The 19,160-nt window shown below is 43.0% G+C and overlaps 1 protein-coding gene across 1 annotated transcript; it reads left to right on the forward strand.

The window, feature by feature from the left end:
• Nucleotides 1–6,080: 6,080 nt before the first annotated feature.
• LOC137346286 (beta-2-microglobulin-like) lies at nucleotides 6,081–10,724 on the forward strand. Its single transcript, XM_068009759.1, has 4 exons — nucleotides 6,081–6,244; nucleotides 8,177–8,449; nucleotides 9,670–9,695; nucleotides 9,786–10,724. The coding sequence occupies exons 1-3, from the start codon at nucleotides 6,190–6,192 to the stop codon at nucleotides 9,678–9,680; spliced, it is 339 nt and encodes a 112-aa protein (XP_067865860.1). The 5' UTR covers nucleotides 6,081–6,189; the 3' UTR covers nucleotides 9,681–9,695; nucleotides 9,786–10,724.
• Nucleotides 10,725–19,160: the final 8,436 nt, after the last annotated feature.

The raw sequence follows: 19,160 nt of genomic DNA on the forward strand, positions 1-19,160 counted from the left end.
CCACTGACAATCCCCAACTCACACCACCCGATACCACTGACAATCTCAAACACACATCACCCGATCCCACCGACAATCCCCAACACACACCACCCGATCCCACTGACAGTCCCCAACTCACAGCACCCGATCCCACTGACAATCCCCAACACACACCACCCGATCCCACTGACAATCCCCAACTCACAACACCCAATCCCACTGACAATCCCCAACTCACACCACCCAGTCCCACTGACAATCCCCAACTCACACCACCCAATCCCACTGACAATCCCCAACTCACACCACCCAGTCCCACTGACAATCCCCAACTCACAACACCCAATCCCACTGACAATCCCCAACTCACAACACCCAATCCCACTGACAATCCCCAACTCACAACACCCGATCCCACTGACAATCCCCAACTCACAACACCCAATCCCACTGACAATCCCCAACTCACAACACCCGATCCCACTGACAATCCCCAACTCACAACACCCAATCCCACTGACAATCCCCAACTCACAACACCCGATCCCACTGACAACCATGAATGCGCACCACCTGATCTCACTGATAGTCCCGAACACGTCACGATCTTACTCATTGTCTGCAACTCACATCACCAGTATCTTAATGCCTTGTAACGTATCTCTCCCCTCGCGCACTGTGCATGTTCCTTGTCTCTGTGTGTACAAAGTACAAGGTGTTGTAAATATTGTAACACTTATACATGTCATTTGGTCCAAAGGATCCATGCCAGTGTTCATGCTCCACATGTCTCATCCCACCTTTCTTCATCTAACTCCATCAGTATTATCTTCTGTTCCTTTCGTCCTCATCTGCTTGTCTAGCTTCGCGTTAAATTCTTATATGCTTTCTGCTTCAACTACCCACTGTTGTTACTGTTTCCACATTCTTACCAGTCTTTGGGTAAAGAAGTTTCTCCTGCATTCCCAAATGGATTTATTGGTTACTTTATTATATTTATGGCCACTAATTCTTGACTCACCCATAATGAAGACCATTAAACCATTGTCTATTGTTGTAAAACCCTATCTGGTTCACTTTAGGGAAGGAAATCTGCTGTCCTTACCTGATCTGGCCTACATGTTACTCTCGGCCCACAGCAATGTGGTTGACTCTTAAAATGCCCTCTGAAATGGCCTAGCAAGTCACTCAGTTGTACCTAAATGCTAAAAAGTCAATAAGGAATGAAACCGGATGGACCACCTGGAATTGACCACAGCACCAGAAACGACAATGGCAAACCCAGCAGTGTCGACTCTGCAAAGTCCTCCTTACTAACATCTGGGGGCTTGTGCCAAAGTTGGGAGAGCTGTCCCACAGACTAGTCAAGCAACAGCCTGACATAGTCATACTCACGGAATCATACATTACAGATAATGTCCCAGACACTACCATCACCATCCCTGGGTATGTCCTGTCCCACTGGCAGGACAGACCCAGCAGAGGTGGTGGCACAGTGGTATGCAGTCAGGAGGCAGTTGCCCTGGGAGTCCGCAATATTGACTCCAGACCTCTTGAAGTCTCTTGGCATCAGGTCAAACATGGGCAAGGAAACCTCCTGCTGATTGCACCTACAGCGCCCCCTTAGCTGATGAGTCAGTACTCCTCAATGTTGAACAGCACTTGGAGGAAGCACTGAGGGTGGCAAGGGCACAGATTGTACTCTGGGTGGGGGTCTTCAATGTCTATCACCAAGAGTGTCTCAGTAGCACCACACTGACTGAGCTGGCCGAGTCCTAAAGGACATAGCTGCTAGACTTGATCTGCGGCAGATGGCGAGGAGCAGCATCTCATTTACCGATTTGGCATGCTAGAGCCTACCGGACTGAACATTGAGTTCAATAATTTCAGAGCATGACTGGTCCCCCTTTTTTATTTTTATTTTTATTTTATTTTAATTTGTTTCATTATTCATTTTTTTTACCATGTGCCTGCCCACTGTTTTTTTCCATGTTTGTGCTTTTGGCCAGGGCTGTTCATTATTCCGTCATTTAACACCCTCTCTGCACTAACACTTTGTCTTTCACCACACCATTAACACACCCTTTACCTTTGCTCCATGACCTTCTGGTGAGTTATTCTCTGTGATCCTCTGTCCTATCAACACCTTCCCTTTTGTTATCTTTTGCCCCACCCCCGCTTTATTTGCTTAAAACCTATTACCTTACTAATCTTTGCCAGTTCTGATGAAAGGTTAACTCTGCTGCTCTCTCCACAGATGCTGCCAGAGGTGCTGAGTACTTTCAGCATTTTTGGGTTTATTTCATATTTACAGCATCTGCAGTATTTTGCTTTTATCTTTAACCCCTCTCTTTTTGCTATTATATAGAGTCATAGAGTTGTACAGAACAGACACAGGCCCTTCGGCCCATTGTGTCCATGCCAGCCATCAAGCACCTAACTATTCTAATCCCATTTTCCAGCACTTAGCCTGTAGCCTTGTATGCTATGGCATTTCAAGTGCTCATCTAGATACTTCTTAAATGTTGTGAGGGTTCCTGCCTCTACCACCTCTTCAGGCAGTGCGTTCCAGATTCCAACCACCCTCAGGGTGAAAAAATATTTCCTCAAATCCCCTCTAAACCTCCTACTCCTTAACCTAAATCTATGTCCCCTGGTTATTGACCCCTCCGCTAAGGGAAAAAATTTCTTCCTATATAATCTATCAATGCCCCTCATAATTTTGTATACCTCAATCATGTCACCCTCAGCCTTCTCTGCTCTAAGGAAAGCAACCCCAACCTTTTTAGTCTTCTCTTCACAGCTGAAATACTCCAGCCCAGGCAACATCCTGGTGAATCTCCTCTGCACCCTCTCCAGTGCAATCACATCCTTCCTATAGTGTGGTGCCCAGAACTGTACACAGTACTCCATTTTATACAGCTCCATCATAACCTCCCTGCTTTCTAGTCAGCTTGTTATCCATTGTACTTTTCCCTGACTCCACATGTTCTGACTTTAGTCACAGTCTACTAAGTGCGACATTATACAAGGTTTTTTGGAAATCCAAATAAATTATATCTATCGCATTACACCATTTATTCTTTCTGTTACTTCTTCAAAAAATTCAGTAAGATTGGTCAAGCATGATCTTTCCTTTTCAAATCCATGCCAACTGCTCTTAGTTATATTTTCCGTTTTTCTGTTTTTTTTAATACATCTTTGAGTAAGGATTCCATTATTTTTTCCTCACATTAACATAAAGCTAATCAATCTATAATTCCCGAGACTTGTTCTATCTCCATTTTTAATTGTAAGAATCACATAGCTGTCTGTCAGTCCACTGACACTACTCCCTTTTCTAAATTATATATATTTATACACAATATTTTTATGTGAACAGATGTAATCCATTCAGACCAGGGGTTTAATTCTCTATAAGTTTGATTAGTTTATCAATGATCCCTCCCTCCCCGCCACCTCTCTCCACCACTTCCACCTTAAATGTTGTTATATCTTCTTTGTTCTCTTTTTGTAATGTCATTGTTCACCCTGTTAGTCTCTGTGGTAAATAGCAAGGCTAAGTAATTATTTAATACTCTGCCACTTTGCTGCCATTTCTGTGAGATTAACATGTGTATTCCTTATTGGCCCTATCCCTATTCAGACTTTTCATTTGTTATCCATATGTCTGTAGAATACTTCAATTTTTAAAAATGTATTGATAATTTAATATCATAGTTTCTCTTTGTCTATATGTCTTACTCCTTTCTTAACCTGTTCGTGTTTCCTTTTGTCATGCTGTCCCTTGTTGTCTATGTATTTAGCATATGCCTTTATTTTTCGTTTCAGTTTTACCCTTGTCTCTTTATTCATCCATGGTGTGTCATGACTGGCTAGTTTGTTCTTGTTCTGTAGTGGAATATATTTCTCCTGGACTCTATTAATCGCCATTTTAAATGTTTCCAACTACTGTTCCAGCTCTTTGATTGTCAGTAAATGTTTCCAGTTTATTTTCCCTACTTCCATTCCCATTCACCTAAAATCAGCTTTTTTCCAGGTTATTACTTTGTCATTGATTCTACACATTCCCTATTTCTGTGTATGTTTCCTAACTTTGTGTGCATATTTACTGCATAGACATTCCCTATCTCACTGTACATGTCCCTATTGCCGTTTACATGTTCACTGTACGTGTTCCCTATCATGCTATATGTACCCTAACTTTGTGCAGATGTGCATAGCAATAAGGTACATGTTCCCTAACTCTATGTACATGCACACTATCACTGTGTACATGTTCACCAATTCTGTATATGTTCACTGTGTATATGTTCCCTACCAGGGTATATGTACCCTATCTCTGTGTACATGTTCCATATATTTATGTTACAATGGCATAATTACAAATTTGAAAATGGCACAAAACCATAGTGATAGACTTTAAGAGGCCATAGACAGGCTGGTGGAATGGGTGGGTATTTGTCAATTGAAATTTAATGCAGAAAAGTGTGAAGTGATACATTTTGTTGGAAGAATGAGGAAACGCAACATAAAGTAAAGGATATAATTCTAAAGTGGGTGCAGGAGCAGAGGGACCTGGGGTATATGTACACAAATTGTTGAAGGTGGCAGGGCAGGTTGAGAAAGTGGTTAATAAGGCATACGGGATCCTGTGCTTTATAAATAGAGACATCTGGGGAATTTTATCCTGGCAGCAGGGGTCTCGACATCGGGAGAAACTAAAGCCAAGATCCCTGTGTTGCCTCTTTTCCAGAAGGCCCACTGAATATAGTGCCACTCAGGCATTTAAGTGGACAGTGGTGGACCTTCCATTGGATCTAGGACCCTGTTGCTGGAGGTCTCACCCTTGGAGAGTTGTCAGCCAATCAGAGGATGTGGAGGTGACCATCCTGGAGGCCATGGAGCTTCACTGGAGACACGCCTCAGGTAGGTCAGGGTGGGAGGGGTCGCAGGGAGGGGGTTCAGGAAGAAGGGCAGGGTTGACCCTTAGCCTTTTAACAAGAACACCATCCCCTCCCCCGCAGAGCCGGAAGCAACCCGCTAGGGGTTAATTACCCCTAACTTAGTTAAAGGCCTTAATTGGCAGCAGGGTGGGAAGGCTGTTCACAGGTCTTCCCACCCCGACTAAATTTAGATGGAGGCAGGAAGGCTGGCGACCTCCCTCCCACCAGCATCCCACCGATTTTATGCTCTCTCAGCCTCCAAACCCACCACGGGGAGCAGCATAACATTCCACCCATAGAATACAAAAGCAAGGAAGTTATGAACATTTATAAAACCTCAACTGGAGTACTGTGTCCAATTCTGGGCACCACACTTTAGGCAGGATGTAAAGGCATTGGAGAGGATGCAGAAAAGATTCACCAGAATAGTTGCAGGGGTGAGGAACTTCAATTACATGGATAGATGGGTGAAGCTGGAGCTGTTCTCTTTAGAGGAGAGGTTGAGTGGAAATTTGACAGAGGTGGGGAGAAACTGTTCCCATTAGCAGAAAGGTCGCAAACCAGAGGACACCGATTTAAGGTGATTGGTAAAAGAACCAGAGGCGAAATGAGGAAAAACCTTTTCATGCAGCGAGTAGTTGGAATCTAGAATGCACTGCCTGAGAGTGTGGTGGAGGCAGATTCAATGGAGGCTTTCAAAAGAGAATTGGATAATTATCTGAAGAGAAAAGAAAAGGGGGCAAGGGCAGGCGAGTGAGACTTGGTGAGTAACTGGTACAGAGCCAGCCCGGGCCGAATGGCCTCCTTCTGTGCTGTAACCATTCTATGATTCTGTGTTCCCTATCTCCGTGTAGGTGGGTTTCATATTTATATAAATAAAAACAAAATACTGCGGATGCTGGATACATGTTCCTAACTCTGAACATAACTATGTGAGATCAGTCTGTTACTGGTCCTGGGTTTCGCTTTCACCGCTCCTGCTACCCCGCCCTCCTCACCCTTGTCCCGTTTCATAAACTGTACAGTGGCTCTTTACCCGGAGACGGATGACTCGGAGGGGCCGAAAATTGCGATTGGCTGAAATTGTGCTAGTGGGCGGGGCTGAGCGCGGCTGGGTGATTTGTGATTGGTGTTCGGCCGCATGTTTGTTGCAGTTTAACCAGAAGCCCAGGAAGTGAGGAGCAGAAGCTGAGAGAGAGAACGCAGTGAGAAGACGCTGAAGTTGCAGAGAGAGAGAGAGAGAGAGAACCTGAATACAGTTATGATGTGGAAAATATTGGGAGTCCTGGCCTCGATGGTGGCCCTGAGCCTGGCGAGTAAGTGAGTTTTTTTTATTCTGGGGGACTGCCGCGGTAAGTGCGCCGCCGGCTCGCAGAGTTTACAAGATAGGACCATTCGGCCCATCTCCCCTGTGCCCTCTCTGCAGGAGAGAAAGAGAGCTCTCGCCTCAGTCCCATTCCTTTACCAAATGCCAGTTAGATTGAATCTTGAGACGGTGTAGGAAGCAGCGAATGACAATCATCCCGCTGACAATTCACAGCAATGGTGAGCTACCTATCACGTCCGGATGGGGGTGCACTCTGGAGGGCAGATTAGATTAGATTAGATTAGAGATACAGCACTGAAACAGGCCCTTCGGCCCACCGAGTCTGTGCCGAACATCAACCACCCATTTTATACTAATCCTACACTAATCCCATATTCCCAACAAACATTCCCACCTGTCCCTATATTTCCCTACCACCTACCTATACTAGTGACAATTTATAATGGCCAATTTACCTATCAACCTACAAGTCTTTTGGCTTGTGGGAGGAAACCGGAGCACCCGGAGAAAACCCACGCAGACACAGGGAGAACTTGCAAACTCCACACAGGCAGTACCCGGAATCGAACCCGGGTCCCTGGAGCTGTGAGGCTGCGGTGCTAACCACTGCGCCACTGTGAACAATGCTCAGAGGATCTTTATTGCTTTACCCTAGATAATGTTCTGTTGAATTTGTGAAGCTTCCATACCCCAGGAAGGATTCCTTCTGGCTGCTGATCGTAGTGAAATATATTTGGGAAGTTGTTGTATGAGTTTGCTACAAACAGGGAACAGGAAAGCAATTGACAAGGGTTTGGGTTTGTACTGTTCTGTTTGTGTGACCAGAAATCCCATGACAACTGCACTTTATTCACCAGATGTCAACCTTCAAAACTACCCTGAGTTTTCTCCAGATATCAAAAAATGCTGAAAGTACTCAGCAGGTCTGGCAGCCTACTCCTAATTCTAGTATTCTTGTGAGAGAGAAGCAGAGACAGGTGGGGATGTTTGGTAGGAATATGGGATTAGTGTAGGATTAGTATAAATGGGTGGTTGATGTTCGGCACAGACTCGGTGGGCCGAAGGGCCTGTTTCAGTGCTGTATTAGGGCGGCGCAGTGGTTAGCACTGCAACCTCACAGCTCCAGGGATCTGGGTTCGATTCTGGGTACTGCCTGTGTGGAGTTTGCAAGTTCTCCCTGTGTCTGCGTGGGTTTTTTCCGGGTGCTCCGGTTTCCTCCCACAAGCCAAAAGACTTGCAGTTTGGTAGGTAAATTGGCCATTATAAATTGTCACTAGTATAGGTAGATGGTAGGGAAATATAGGGACAGGTGGGGATGTTTGGTAGGAATATGGGATTAGTATAAATGGATGGTTGATGGTCGGCACAGACTCGGTGGGCCGAAGGGCCTGTTTCAGTGCTGTATCTCTAATCAATCTAATCATCTCTAATCTAATCTTAATGTTTCAGGTCCATGATCTTTTGTCAGTCTGAAGTATTAACTATTCCTTTCTACGTAGATGCTGAGTGACCTGCTGAGTATTTCCAACATTTTCTGCATCTGCAATATTTTGCTCTTCCAGTAGCACTTCAATCTTTGACTTTTATCTCTCACTGTGCCTCTTTATTCTGTTTTCAATATCCTGTACTACTTGCTACTATTACTCCATGTTTCACTTTGCTTTTTCAGCAATCTCTGTCTAGTACTTTTGTTGCCATTCTTTTTCTGTATTTTTGTTAAAATGTCTAGTTTTGTCTTTGGAACCGAGAGATCCTAATCCGTGTAAGAATATCTCCCAGAGGCTGGGGCTGAGAGATCCTAGTCAATGTATGGATGTCTCCCAGCCCCAGTATCTAGGAGACCCCAGTCAGTGTTGCTGATGGATTTGAATGCTGTTGCCGTTAAATCTGTGCTCACTCTGAACCTCCCATCTGTCCCTAGGTGCTCCACAGGTACAGGTGTATACCTACAAACCCATAAAGGATGGTGAAGCCAATGTTCTCCTCTGTCATGCCAAAGAATTCAGCCCCCCTAACATCAAGCTGCTGCTGTTTGAGAATGGTGTAGAAATACCCCATGCTTCACAGTCCGATCTCTCCTTTGAGGCAGACTGGAGCTTCAAACTCACCAAGTATGTGGACATCACCGCCAAGAGCGGAGCGAAGTACTCCTGTAAGATGGAACACAATGGTCTCACAAAAGTGTTTGAGCTGGGTAAGTAATTTATTTGTTCATTATGGATAATATGCATCAACACACACATACTCTCTCCCCCTGTGGTACCAGCTCATCAACTTCAAACTCCATCCGACACACATAATCTGGTAAACACAGTCTCCTCTTCAACTGAACATCTGACATCAGTCCTTGATTAGATTCCGCACTGTAACTCACTCCCAGGTATCCATTATCCTATATATATAAACCACCTGAACCCCTCGATTCGATTCCAGCCTGTAACTTACTACCAAGCATCCATTATTCTGGACATAAACCATCTGAACCTCTTGTAAAATTATAGATCTACTTGTACTCTAGCATAAAGAATATGTTAATTTGGTGTAACCTGCCTATGAACAGGCTACACTGACTGAGATCCTCTGGTTCAGTGATTTCACTAATCCTTCAAGCTTTGAGCACAGCAAGCTCCCACAAACAGTAACTTGATAAAGAGCTGACAATCTGTTTTGGGTGTTGGTTGAGAGATAAATATTGGCAAGTACGTTGGAGAGAACTCCCACACTCTTCTTCGAAATAGTGCCTCGAGGTTTTTTATGTTGATCTGTGAGGACTGATGGGACCTTGGTCTAACGTCTCATCTGAATGATGGCACCTCTAACAGTGCAGCACTCCCTCAATACTGCACTTGAGTGCCTGCCTAGTTACTATGCTCAGGTCTCGGGAGTGGTGTTTGAACCCACAACCTTCTGACTTGGGTGAGAGTGGTACCACTGAGCCATGGGGAATGCCTACAATCATGCTGTGTGGTACAGTAACCAACACGTCAGCACTGACTGAGCACATGCACTTCTTAGAATCTCTGTGCACTGTCTTTCTGAAGGTGCTGACCTATCTAGCTAACTCATGAACCCTGGAAGATTTATTTCAGAAAGTAACAGTTTGGGATCCAGTGTATGACGTGATGAGTGCAACAGGCTTGGGAGCAACCACAGAGTTCGGACCTATAGATCTCAAAACTCCACCACTGGGAGTTTCCTCACCTCATGTCTGGGTCTGTTGTCGACTAATTTTTAGAGATTGATTGCTATCAGTCAACAGCTCCATTATCATTTTATCATGTGACTACCAGGATGGTAGAGAGTGAGCTAAATGAACCTTGCTCTTCCATCGAGTAATTCCCATGTGGAAGACTGGTGAGTAGCTGTAGGTTTAGATCACAGACTAATGATGTTTCTTTCTGCTTTCACCCACAGATAGCTACTAGCCTGTCACAGCAGAGGTAAGCACTGTCTCACAGCTCAGCCACAGTTACTGAAAGGACATGTACAGCACAACAATCAATTCGCTGCTCTGTTTTTCTCTTTTGCAGCCACTGGGCACCGTGGTGAGACTTCTGAATGAATCGCCCACCTCTGGAAGAAAATCAGCTTTGTTTCAACCTATTTTCAAATGTAAAATTTCAAAGCAAATAAATATTTTCATGATGGCATTGATCTGACCTCTTAAACTAGTTGTCTGAGGGAAAGCAAGTTTGTTTTTGGTTCTGTAATCTGTAATTTACGCCCTTGATAAATGTCACATCCATTTGTGAGATGGTTTGAGCTTCTTTTCTATATTTGCCAGTGAAATTGTTAAGTGCTGACTCCGTTGATTTGAAATCTCCCTCCTAACTGCTCCACAATGATCAGGTTACCCTGCAAATAAAGCCCAATCAAAGTCTTGGTAGAGAGATTCAAATGCCACCTTATTGCAAGGCTCACAATTCAGTTGAGAGTTGGAGCCCTCAATACATGAACAGTAGGATACTCAAAGTTGGTGTTTGGTTTAGATTTAAAGCTTTTGTTTTCCTGAACTGTGAGCTGCACATGTGCTAATAAGGCCTTGCTCTACTACCCGAGTACCTCAACAGCAAGGGTCACAACAACTTCCATCTGTACTCACAGCTGGGAGTCTGGATACTGGGCTTATGTTCAATTTTGAACACCTTTGGACAGATCCCACCTGCTCTTTTCCCACCTGGCTTCCAGTCCATCCTGCTGATTTACCCTGGAAAACCCTGCAGTGTGAGAGAATCTTGGCCGAGTTGGATATTTTGAGGTTTGGGCCTCATACATGGAGTAATATGGAGGTTAGCACCACACAAATTAACTTTTACGAGCATCTTCTGCAAATCATAGAGACTCAATGCTGATTATTGGGATTTTTGCAATTGTGCTGTTAATAATTAGATTAAAATTCCATGTAATACATGCACAATTCTCTGCTATTGTCTTTATACTTACTCGTGTGAATAAAATCTTCCTCTTTATCTGCTTGTTGTCTCAATTGTAAACCTTACTTCATTTTGGAAACAAAAAAACAGCCCATTCACTGTAAACATTAGTGTTAGTAATCCCAGACTTGTAGGTCCAGGTTAAAGCAACTGGGTGATAATTCATGGAGGAAGACACCCCCTCACATATTGAGGCATTGATCCCTCTGATTGTAGAGATGTTTTTAGGAGTGATCAGGTGTCAATTTGTATATAAAAATAAATAATTCACATCGAAACAAGAAATATGTCAACCCAGTTATTTGTTGCTATTTTATTCTGACCTTTGGATAAAGAGGAATAGTGCTGAAAGTATGGGGTGGTGCCAGGCAGCTGCTAATCTAGAGGAGCTTCCAATAAGAACAGAGGCTGGGCCCTGTTGGACCACATGCCCACATGCAGTACCTGGACAGCAGTTAATCATATCCAAGGCCAGGTTCCAAACACATGGGCTCAGGCCTAACTGGCAGACCAATCACAACAAGTGTTGATTTGTTTTTTGTTCATGGGATGTGAGCGTTGCACTTATTGCCCTTGAGAAGGTGGTGGTGAGCTGCATTCTTGAACTGCAGCTGTCCATGTGGTGTAGGTACACCCACAGTGCTGTTAGGAAGGGAGTTCCAGGATTTTGACCCAGCGACTGAAGGAACGGCGCTATAGTTCCAAGTCAAGATGGTATGTGACTTAGAAGGGAACTTGCCTTGATGGTGTTCCCATGCATTTTCTGCCCTTATCCTCCTAAGCGGTAGAGGTCGCGAGTTTGGAAGGTGCTGTCAAAGGAGCATTGCTGCAGTGCATCTTGTAGATGGTACACACTGCATCGGTGGTGGATGGATTGAATGTTTGTAGATGGGGTGCCAATCAAGTGGGCTGCTATGTTCTGAATGGTGTCGAGCTTCTTGAGCATTGTTGGAGCTGCACTCATCCATGCAAGTGTTCCATCACACTCCTGACTTGAGCCTTGTAGATGGTGGACAGGCTTTGAGAAGTCTTTAAAATGTACTAAGGAAATTCACAGCAGCATTATCAAACAAAATTTGGTGCTGAGCCACATAAGAAGTTATGAGGACATTTGGCCAAAACCTTGGTCAAAAAGGTAGGTTTTAAAGGAACGTATGAAAGGAGGAAGGAGAGGCAGAGAGGTTTGGGGAGGGAATTCCAGAGCTTCGGGCCCCGGCAACTGAATGCATGGCTGCCAATGATTAAATTTGGGGATGCAGCCAAAGTTGGAGAAGCACAGATAGCTTGGGAGAGTTATGAGGCAGGAGGAGATTAGAGAGATAGGGAGGGGTGAAGCCATGGAGGGATTTAAAAATAAGGATGAGAATTTTAAAATTGAAACATTGCTCAAATGTTATGACTGAGGTGAGAGGAGTGCACTGTTTATTTTAGTTCCACTTCTCTGCAGGTCACAACATATATTTACATTTTTTTCCACTTACCGATACAGTCAATCATAGACTCTATTTTTATCCCAGAATAAAACACACCAACCAGGTTTCTTCAGTAAACAACAACATCAGTTTATTATAAAGCAAGTCTTAACCAGTAATGAAGCAAAGCATAAACACACAGATAAAAATATAAAAGTTCCCTTTTTACCTTAGCCCCTCACACACAGATACACCAGTTAACTGAAAAAATAAAGAGATTTACTCTATGGAGCTCTAGGAAAAAAAATATGTTGGCTAAAATACTTGCTAATTCTTGAAGAAAAAGAAAAGATATGAAAAGATGTCCGAAGTCCTTCTTGGTTTGGCGTCCCAAAAATGTATGAAAAGGTTGCGGGGACAGACCAAATAATTATAGGCTAGTCAGTCTGACCTCGGTGCTGGGCAAATTATTAGAATCAACTCTGAGCGATAGGATAAACTGCCACTTAGAAAAGCACAGATTAATCACGGATAATCAGCATGGATTTGTTAAGGGAAGGTCTTATCTTACAATTGAATTTTTTGATGAAGTAACGAGGATTGATGAGGGTAGTGCAGTGGATGTGGTTTACCTGGATTTTAGTAAAGCATTTGACAAGGTCCCACATGGCAGACTGATCAGAAAAATTAAAGCCCATGGTATACAGGGGAATGTGGCAGGTTGGATCAAAAATTAGCTCAGTAACAGGAAACAAAGAGTGGTGGTCGATGGAGGTTTTTGCGAATAGAAAGCAATTTCCAGTGGCGTTGCACAGGATTCAGTGTTGGGTACCTTGCTGTTTGTGGTATATATTAATGATTTGGACTTAAATGTGGAAGGCATGATTGGGAAATTTCCAATGACACAAAAATTGGCCGTGTAGTTGATAGTGAAGAGGATAGCTGTAGACTCCAGAATGATATCAATGATTTGATTGAGTGGTGAAAAGTGGCAAATGGAATTCAATCCGGAGAAGTGTGAGGTAATGCATTTGGGGGCAGCAAATAAAGCAAGAGGATACACAATAAACAGGAGGATATTGAGAGGGGTAGAAGAAGTGAGAGACCTTGGAGTGCATGTCTACAGGTCCTTGAAGGTGGCAGGACAGGTAGATAGAGTGATGAAGAAGGATTATGGAATGCTTTCCTTTATTGGCCCTGATTTAGAATACACAAGAAGGGATGTAGTGCTGGAACTATATTAAACACTGGTTAGGCCACATCTGGAGTACTGCGTACAGTTCTGGTCACCATATAATAGGACGGACATAATTGCTCTGGAGAGAGTACAGAGAAGATTTACAACAATGTTGCCAGGGCTTGAAAGTTGTAGCTATGAGGAAAGAAAGGATCAGCTAGGGTTGTTTTCCTTCGAACAGAGGAGGCTGAGGGGTGACTTAATTGAGGTGTACAAAATTATGAATAGAGTAGACAGGAAGGACCTGTTTCCCCTAGTGGAGAGGTAAATTACCAGGGGTCACAGATTTAAGGTGATTGGTAGAAGGATTAGAGGGGACATGAGGAAAACTTTTTCACCCAAAGGGTGGTGGGTGTCTGGAATTCACTGCCCAGATCGGTGATAGAGGCAGAAACCCTCAACTCATTTAAAAGGTACCTGGAACGGCACCTGAAGTGCTACAACATGCAAGGCTACAGAGCAGGTGCTGGAAGGTGGGATTAGATTGGGCGGCAAGTATTTTCAGCTGGTGCAGACACAATGGTCTGAATGAGTTCCTTCTGTGCTTTAACTTTTCCATGGTTCTATGGCTGTTACAGGGATCTTCCTAGAACAGTTCTTGACAGGCAACATCGAAGATCAGTTTGGGCAGGCTTTCAAGGGAAAATGCAGTCACAGGGGTTTCAGGCAGTTTCTTATATCTGCTTTTCAAGAGATGGAAAACTGGCAGGCTTTTTCAAACAGCTGGAACAGACTGAGCTGGGTGTTGCTCTTTTGGCAAGTTTTCTCCAACTGTCTTTTCAAACCATTGTCCATATCCCAACTCACTATCCAAAGCAAAACCATAAACAATGTCAGGAGTCAAACCTCCTGCTCCCTATAAATCTTGACCTGTCTCTGCAAACATCTTTCCCCAGGTCAAAAACAACTCCTGCTGGGTAATTATTTGAAGACAGGTGCCTTCCAATAACTGTTACAGTCTAGATCTCTCAGTTACGCTTGCAAAAAAAAACCTATGGACTTCTTTTCAGTTTTAAACCACAAATCTTCAAAATTTAACAAAAAAATGAAAGCACTCGTAACACAACCAAGAACCAATGTACATCAGCGAGTGTAATGTGATATTGTACGAGTTAGGATAAAGGCAGCAAAGTTTTGGATCAGAAGTTCATGGAGGATAGAAGATGGGAGTCCAAACAGGAGTACATTGGAATAGACAAGACGAGAGCTAATAAAGACATGGATTATACAAATGCAATCATTTGTCTGACCAGCAACAGTGCTGAGCTGGGGGCCTGATAAACAGAGATAAATGTCAGTAAACTAAGGGGACCTGCATTCAAACAAAGCCCAGTGCGGGAAGAAAGGTTCGCTGGATGAAAAGGCCCCACGTGAGATGTGTTTGCCCCAATTCACCATAGCTCCAGATAGACTAAGGCCTACAGTGGATGACTGTGTGACACAGGAACTGTAACATTGCAATGGTAGACTACCCTCTTCTCAGGGTGGGAATGTATAGTGAAACTTTGGAACTAACCTAGGAGTGCTCAAATTTAGACAGGGGTCAGGATAGGCCAAAGCATTTCAGTGACCAGCTATAACACTCTTATATTTGATACACAAGAAATTTATCAATTACAAGGGATTTATTTTGTGTAAATTCCACTTGTGCGATAGCATATGTCGAGCATAAAAGTTCTATCAATCAACAGTGGGTGACTCTGGGCAGTAACGATCAGTATCACTGATCACACATTACTGGGAGAACCTGGGCAGTGACCATCACTATCACTGATAGAGATCACAGGCAATGACCATCTTCAACAAGAGAGAATCTAACCATCTCCTCTTGACATTCAATGGCATCACCATCGCTGAATCCCCCACTATCAACATCCTAGGGTCTACCAATGACCAGAAATTGAACTGGAGTAGTCATACAAATACCGTGGCTGCAAGAGCAGGTCAGAGGCTAGGAATCCTGTGGCAAGTATCTCACCTCCTGACTCCCCAAAGCCTGTCCACCATCTACAAGGCACAAGTCAGGAGTGTGATGGAATACTCTCCACTTGCCTGGATGGGTGCAGCTCCAACAACACTCAAGAAACTCGACACCATCCAGCACAAAAGCAGCCCGTTTGATTGGCACCCCATCCACAAACATTCACTCCCTCCACCACCGACGCACAGTGGCAGCATCTACAAGATGCACTGCAAAAAACACACCAAGGCCCTTAGACAGCATCTTCAAAACTTGCGACCTCTACCAAAATTATCATGGATTTTAACTGACCGTGTAGAAGATTGAGGAAATTCAATTTGGAGATCCCTGGTTCAGTGCTAGCATTTAAATTGCTAAGTTGCTAGGGTGTCGCATATGGACAGACTCCTGGTTCTATCTGGGATTCAGTTCCTGGAAAAAAAACTCCCTGTTGGATCAGATCTTTGCTGCTTTAAAGAAATTCCTGGGGAAACAGTCATTTCCCACAGCACTGGTAGAACAAACAGGGCATTTTGTGGTGACACAAAGAATGGAGGACTCAACGATTACCGGATTTTGAAATGGTCCAGATACTGGATGCAGGCACCAGTACAACGGAAGAGTTAAAGACAGGAGGAATGAGGATGAAAGCACCTTTAGCATGTCTGATTATTACAACAGAAGACAGAATTGGAACAGCAATCATAGGTGACTCAATCCCAGGAATGCCCAAGGAACAGTTAATAGGTGCTTCAGGTGTGACTCAAAGTATAATTATGCAATGAACTGCTCAAAGTGGAGAGGGAGAGTCCTCAAAATAACACATGACATAGAGAATTCTGAGGCATAAGAGGAAGGTACAGATGAATCTGAGCGAACTGTACCAGTCATAAGGAGTTTTAGTCCTGTGATGAATGTTACTTGCAGATTCGTTCAACTGTGCTATGTTAGATAGTGCTTGCACATCGACAGTAAGTGGAACTGACTGGTTACAATGTTATCTGGATTCACTCAGTAGTGAGGATAAATACAGATTAAGGAGTATAAAACTACTACTTGCTTTAGGTTTGGTGATGACAACACATTGAAGTCACTGAAGAGAGTAATAATTCCATGTAAAATAGCTGCAGTAAGCCACTTTATCAGTACTGATGTAGTCTCGAGTGAAAGTAGTCTTCAATGAAAAAGGCACAAATGAAGCTTGATATGGAGCATAAGGCAATTGTTTGTGAAACGTCAGTAAATTTGCAGTTTATCCCCTTAACAAAACCTGATCTTTCGAGTCAGTGTTAGAGAAGCATTAATGGCATCAGGTGATAAGAGTCAGAGAAAAAAAGCAAATTGTCTTAAAGTTACACAAACAATTTGCTCACCTTTCTTGTCAAAGATTAAAAACCCTGCTAAAGGATGCAGGCGTGAGTGATGAACAGTATACAAGGATAATAGAAGAGATTTGTGAAGTGTGAAATCTGTAAAAAGTATCAGCGGACACCGTCACGTCCTATTGTAAGCCTTCCATTGGCATGTGACTTTAACAAGGTAGTTGCCATGGATTTAAAGGTATGGGACAAAGACATTTAAGATTTCATTCTACACTTTATAGACCTGGCAACCAGATTTAATCTTTCTACAATAATACATAGCAAGGACAAACAGTGATTGTAGATAAAATCATGGAGAAATGGATAGGGACTGGACTTGGGTGATCAGCTAAGCTTTTGACTGGCAAATTCCCCTCCATTATCAATGACAAGTTCAGAGACATGTGTGAAAACATGAACATTATGGTTATGAATACCACAGCTGAAAGTCCTTTCAGCAATGGGCTCTGTGAAAGGAATCACATGGTAATTGACGAAATACTGCATAAAATCTTAGATGACCAACCAAACTGCAAGTTAATTAATGCCCAGGCATGGGCAGTTTATGCGAAGAATTTGCTTCAGAAGGTTGGAGGATATAGTCCCTATCAATTGATCTATGGGCAGAATTCCAAATTGCCTTTTGTACTGTGCAACAGTTCTCCTGCTCCAGAAGATACTACAATTAGTTCAATTTTTTCCTGCACATTTGAATGCTTTATATACAGGGAAACAGGCTTTCATCAAGGCTGAAGTCTCAGAGAAAATTCAGGGACCTCTGAGGCATTGTATAAGGCCATCTGAGACAGAACTTAATTCAGGAGATTTGGTGTATTATAAAAGAGAGGGTCATATGGAATGGAAGGGTCCTGGTAAGGTCATGATGGTGTAAAAGTAGTTATCAAACATGGAAATCAAACTGTTAAGGTTCATTCCTCATGATTAATCAGGTTTGATTACAAAATCTAAGAATCTGAGCAGCTGATAGAAGGAAACGAGGTATCTTGTGTTTTGTAATGAAGGTCCTGATGAACAGAATACAGTAGATCAGGTCTGGATAGTAATGTGAGTGATCAAAACACATATGACAGCTATCGCATCTAAAGGCCAATTGCCCAGGGTGGGTACTCGGGTGACATATATTCCAGAAGGGTTACTGAGTGGAGGGGTGTGACAAATGTGGGGCATGCAGGAAGATCTACTGGCAAGTTTAAATATCGGTTGAATGTTCAGGATGATGGCAAAGAAGAGAGATTCATAGAATGGCATAATGGGGTGAATGAGTGGAGAGTAAGCAAGTTCTAATAGTGGGTCTGGAAATAACTCTTATGTCAGGCAACAATCACGTACTGGAGAAAGAGCCTCCGATAGTGCGAGAGGGAAATCTTACAGTAGTAGTCCCGAAAGACATCAAAGTGCCAGTACAGGATGTAGTTTGAACAGATTACACAATGAAATGAAAGCTGAAGAACAGTTTCGCAATAGAGCTCGAAGCAGAAGTCCTCATGACTGTGACGTTTTAGTGGTTGCCAATAAACCTAAGGATAAACTAATGAGAGAAAAAACAAAAGGAATTAGAGAGTTGGAGAGAATTTGGTATTTATTCTGAGCTACTAGATAAGGGACAGTCAGCCTTATCATAAATATGGATTTGTACTGAAAAAGCCTTTGCAGATGGGACTTGTAAGAGTACAGCAAGGCTAGTTGGGAGGGCTTTTGAAGAGCAACTGGGTGATATAGATGTTAGAGTGGATCCTCTGATAGCTGAAAATGTGATCTCGAAAATCTTTTTTGCTCTTTTGGCCACATATGTTTGGGAGTTTAGATAAATTGACATAAAAGCTGCGTTTCTGCAGGGTGATGCTTTTCGGAGACGTGTATCTGAAACCACCTAAAGAGGTAGCAGATTCAGAAGGTAAACTATGGAAACTCAAAAAATGCGTCAATGGCCTTCATGATACTTCCAGGGTGTGGTATTTCTCAGTGAGATCTGTTCTGCTGAAAATTGGTTGTATTCAACTAAAGCAGACCCTGTTTTATTGGTATCATAAAGGGAAACGTTTAGGCATTTTCTTGATACACGTGATGACTTCTTATGGGGTGGTACTGCAGAATTTGATAAATGTGTTATTAATAAGATTAGAGTATAATTTAAGATTGGGAGTCAGGCTTGTGGGGCTTTTAAATATATTGGTTTAGATATTAAGCAGAGTAGGTCTGGAATAACTTTAAATCAACAATCCTATTTCGAGAGTGTTACTCCCATCCCGGTTAATCATGCTAGGTCATCACAGAAAGATGATGTTATCGTTAAAGGAGAGACAGAGCAATTGAGATGCTTGATTGGTCCATTGAACTGATTTTGCACTCAGACTAGACCAGATGCTAGTTTTGTAAGTACTATGATGAAACACCCAAAAGTTGAGAATGTTTAAAGGGCAAATAAAACATCAAAAATATTACATCTGGAGAAATGTGTACTTAAGTTCCCATCCTTCAGTG

Source organism: Heterodontus francisci, chromosome 29, assembly GCF_036365525.1.
Source record: "Heterodontus francisci isolate sHetFra1 chromosome 29, sHetFra1.hap1, whole genome shotgun sequence".
Taxonomy (NCBI): domain Eukaryota; kingdom Metazoa; phylum Chordata; class Chondrichthyes; order Heterodontiformes; family Heterodontidae; genus Heterodontus; species Heterodontus francisci.

Coding starts and splice junctions, on each gene's coding strand:
- LOC137346286 (XM_068009759.1), top strand. CDS start 6,190: ATGATGTGGAAAATATTGGGAGTCCTGGCCTCGATGGTGGCCCTGAGC. Junction 6,245..8,176: donor GGTGGCCCTGAGCCTGGCGA/GTAAGTGAGTTT, acceptor ATCTGTCCCTAG/GTGCTCCACAGGTACAGGTG.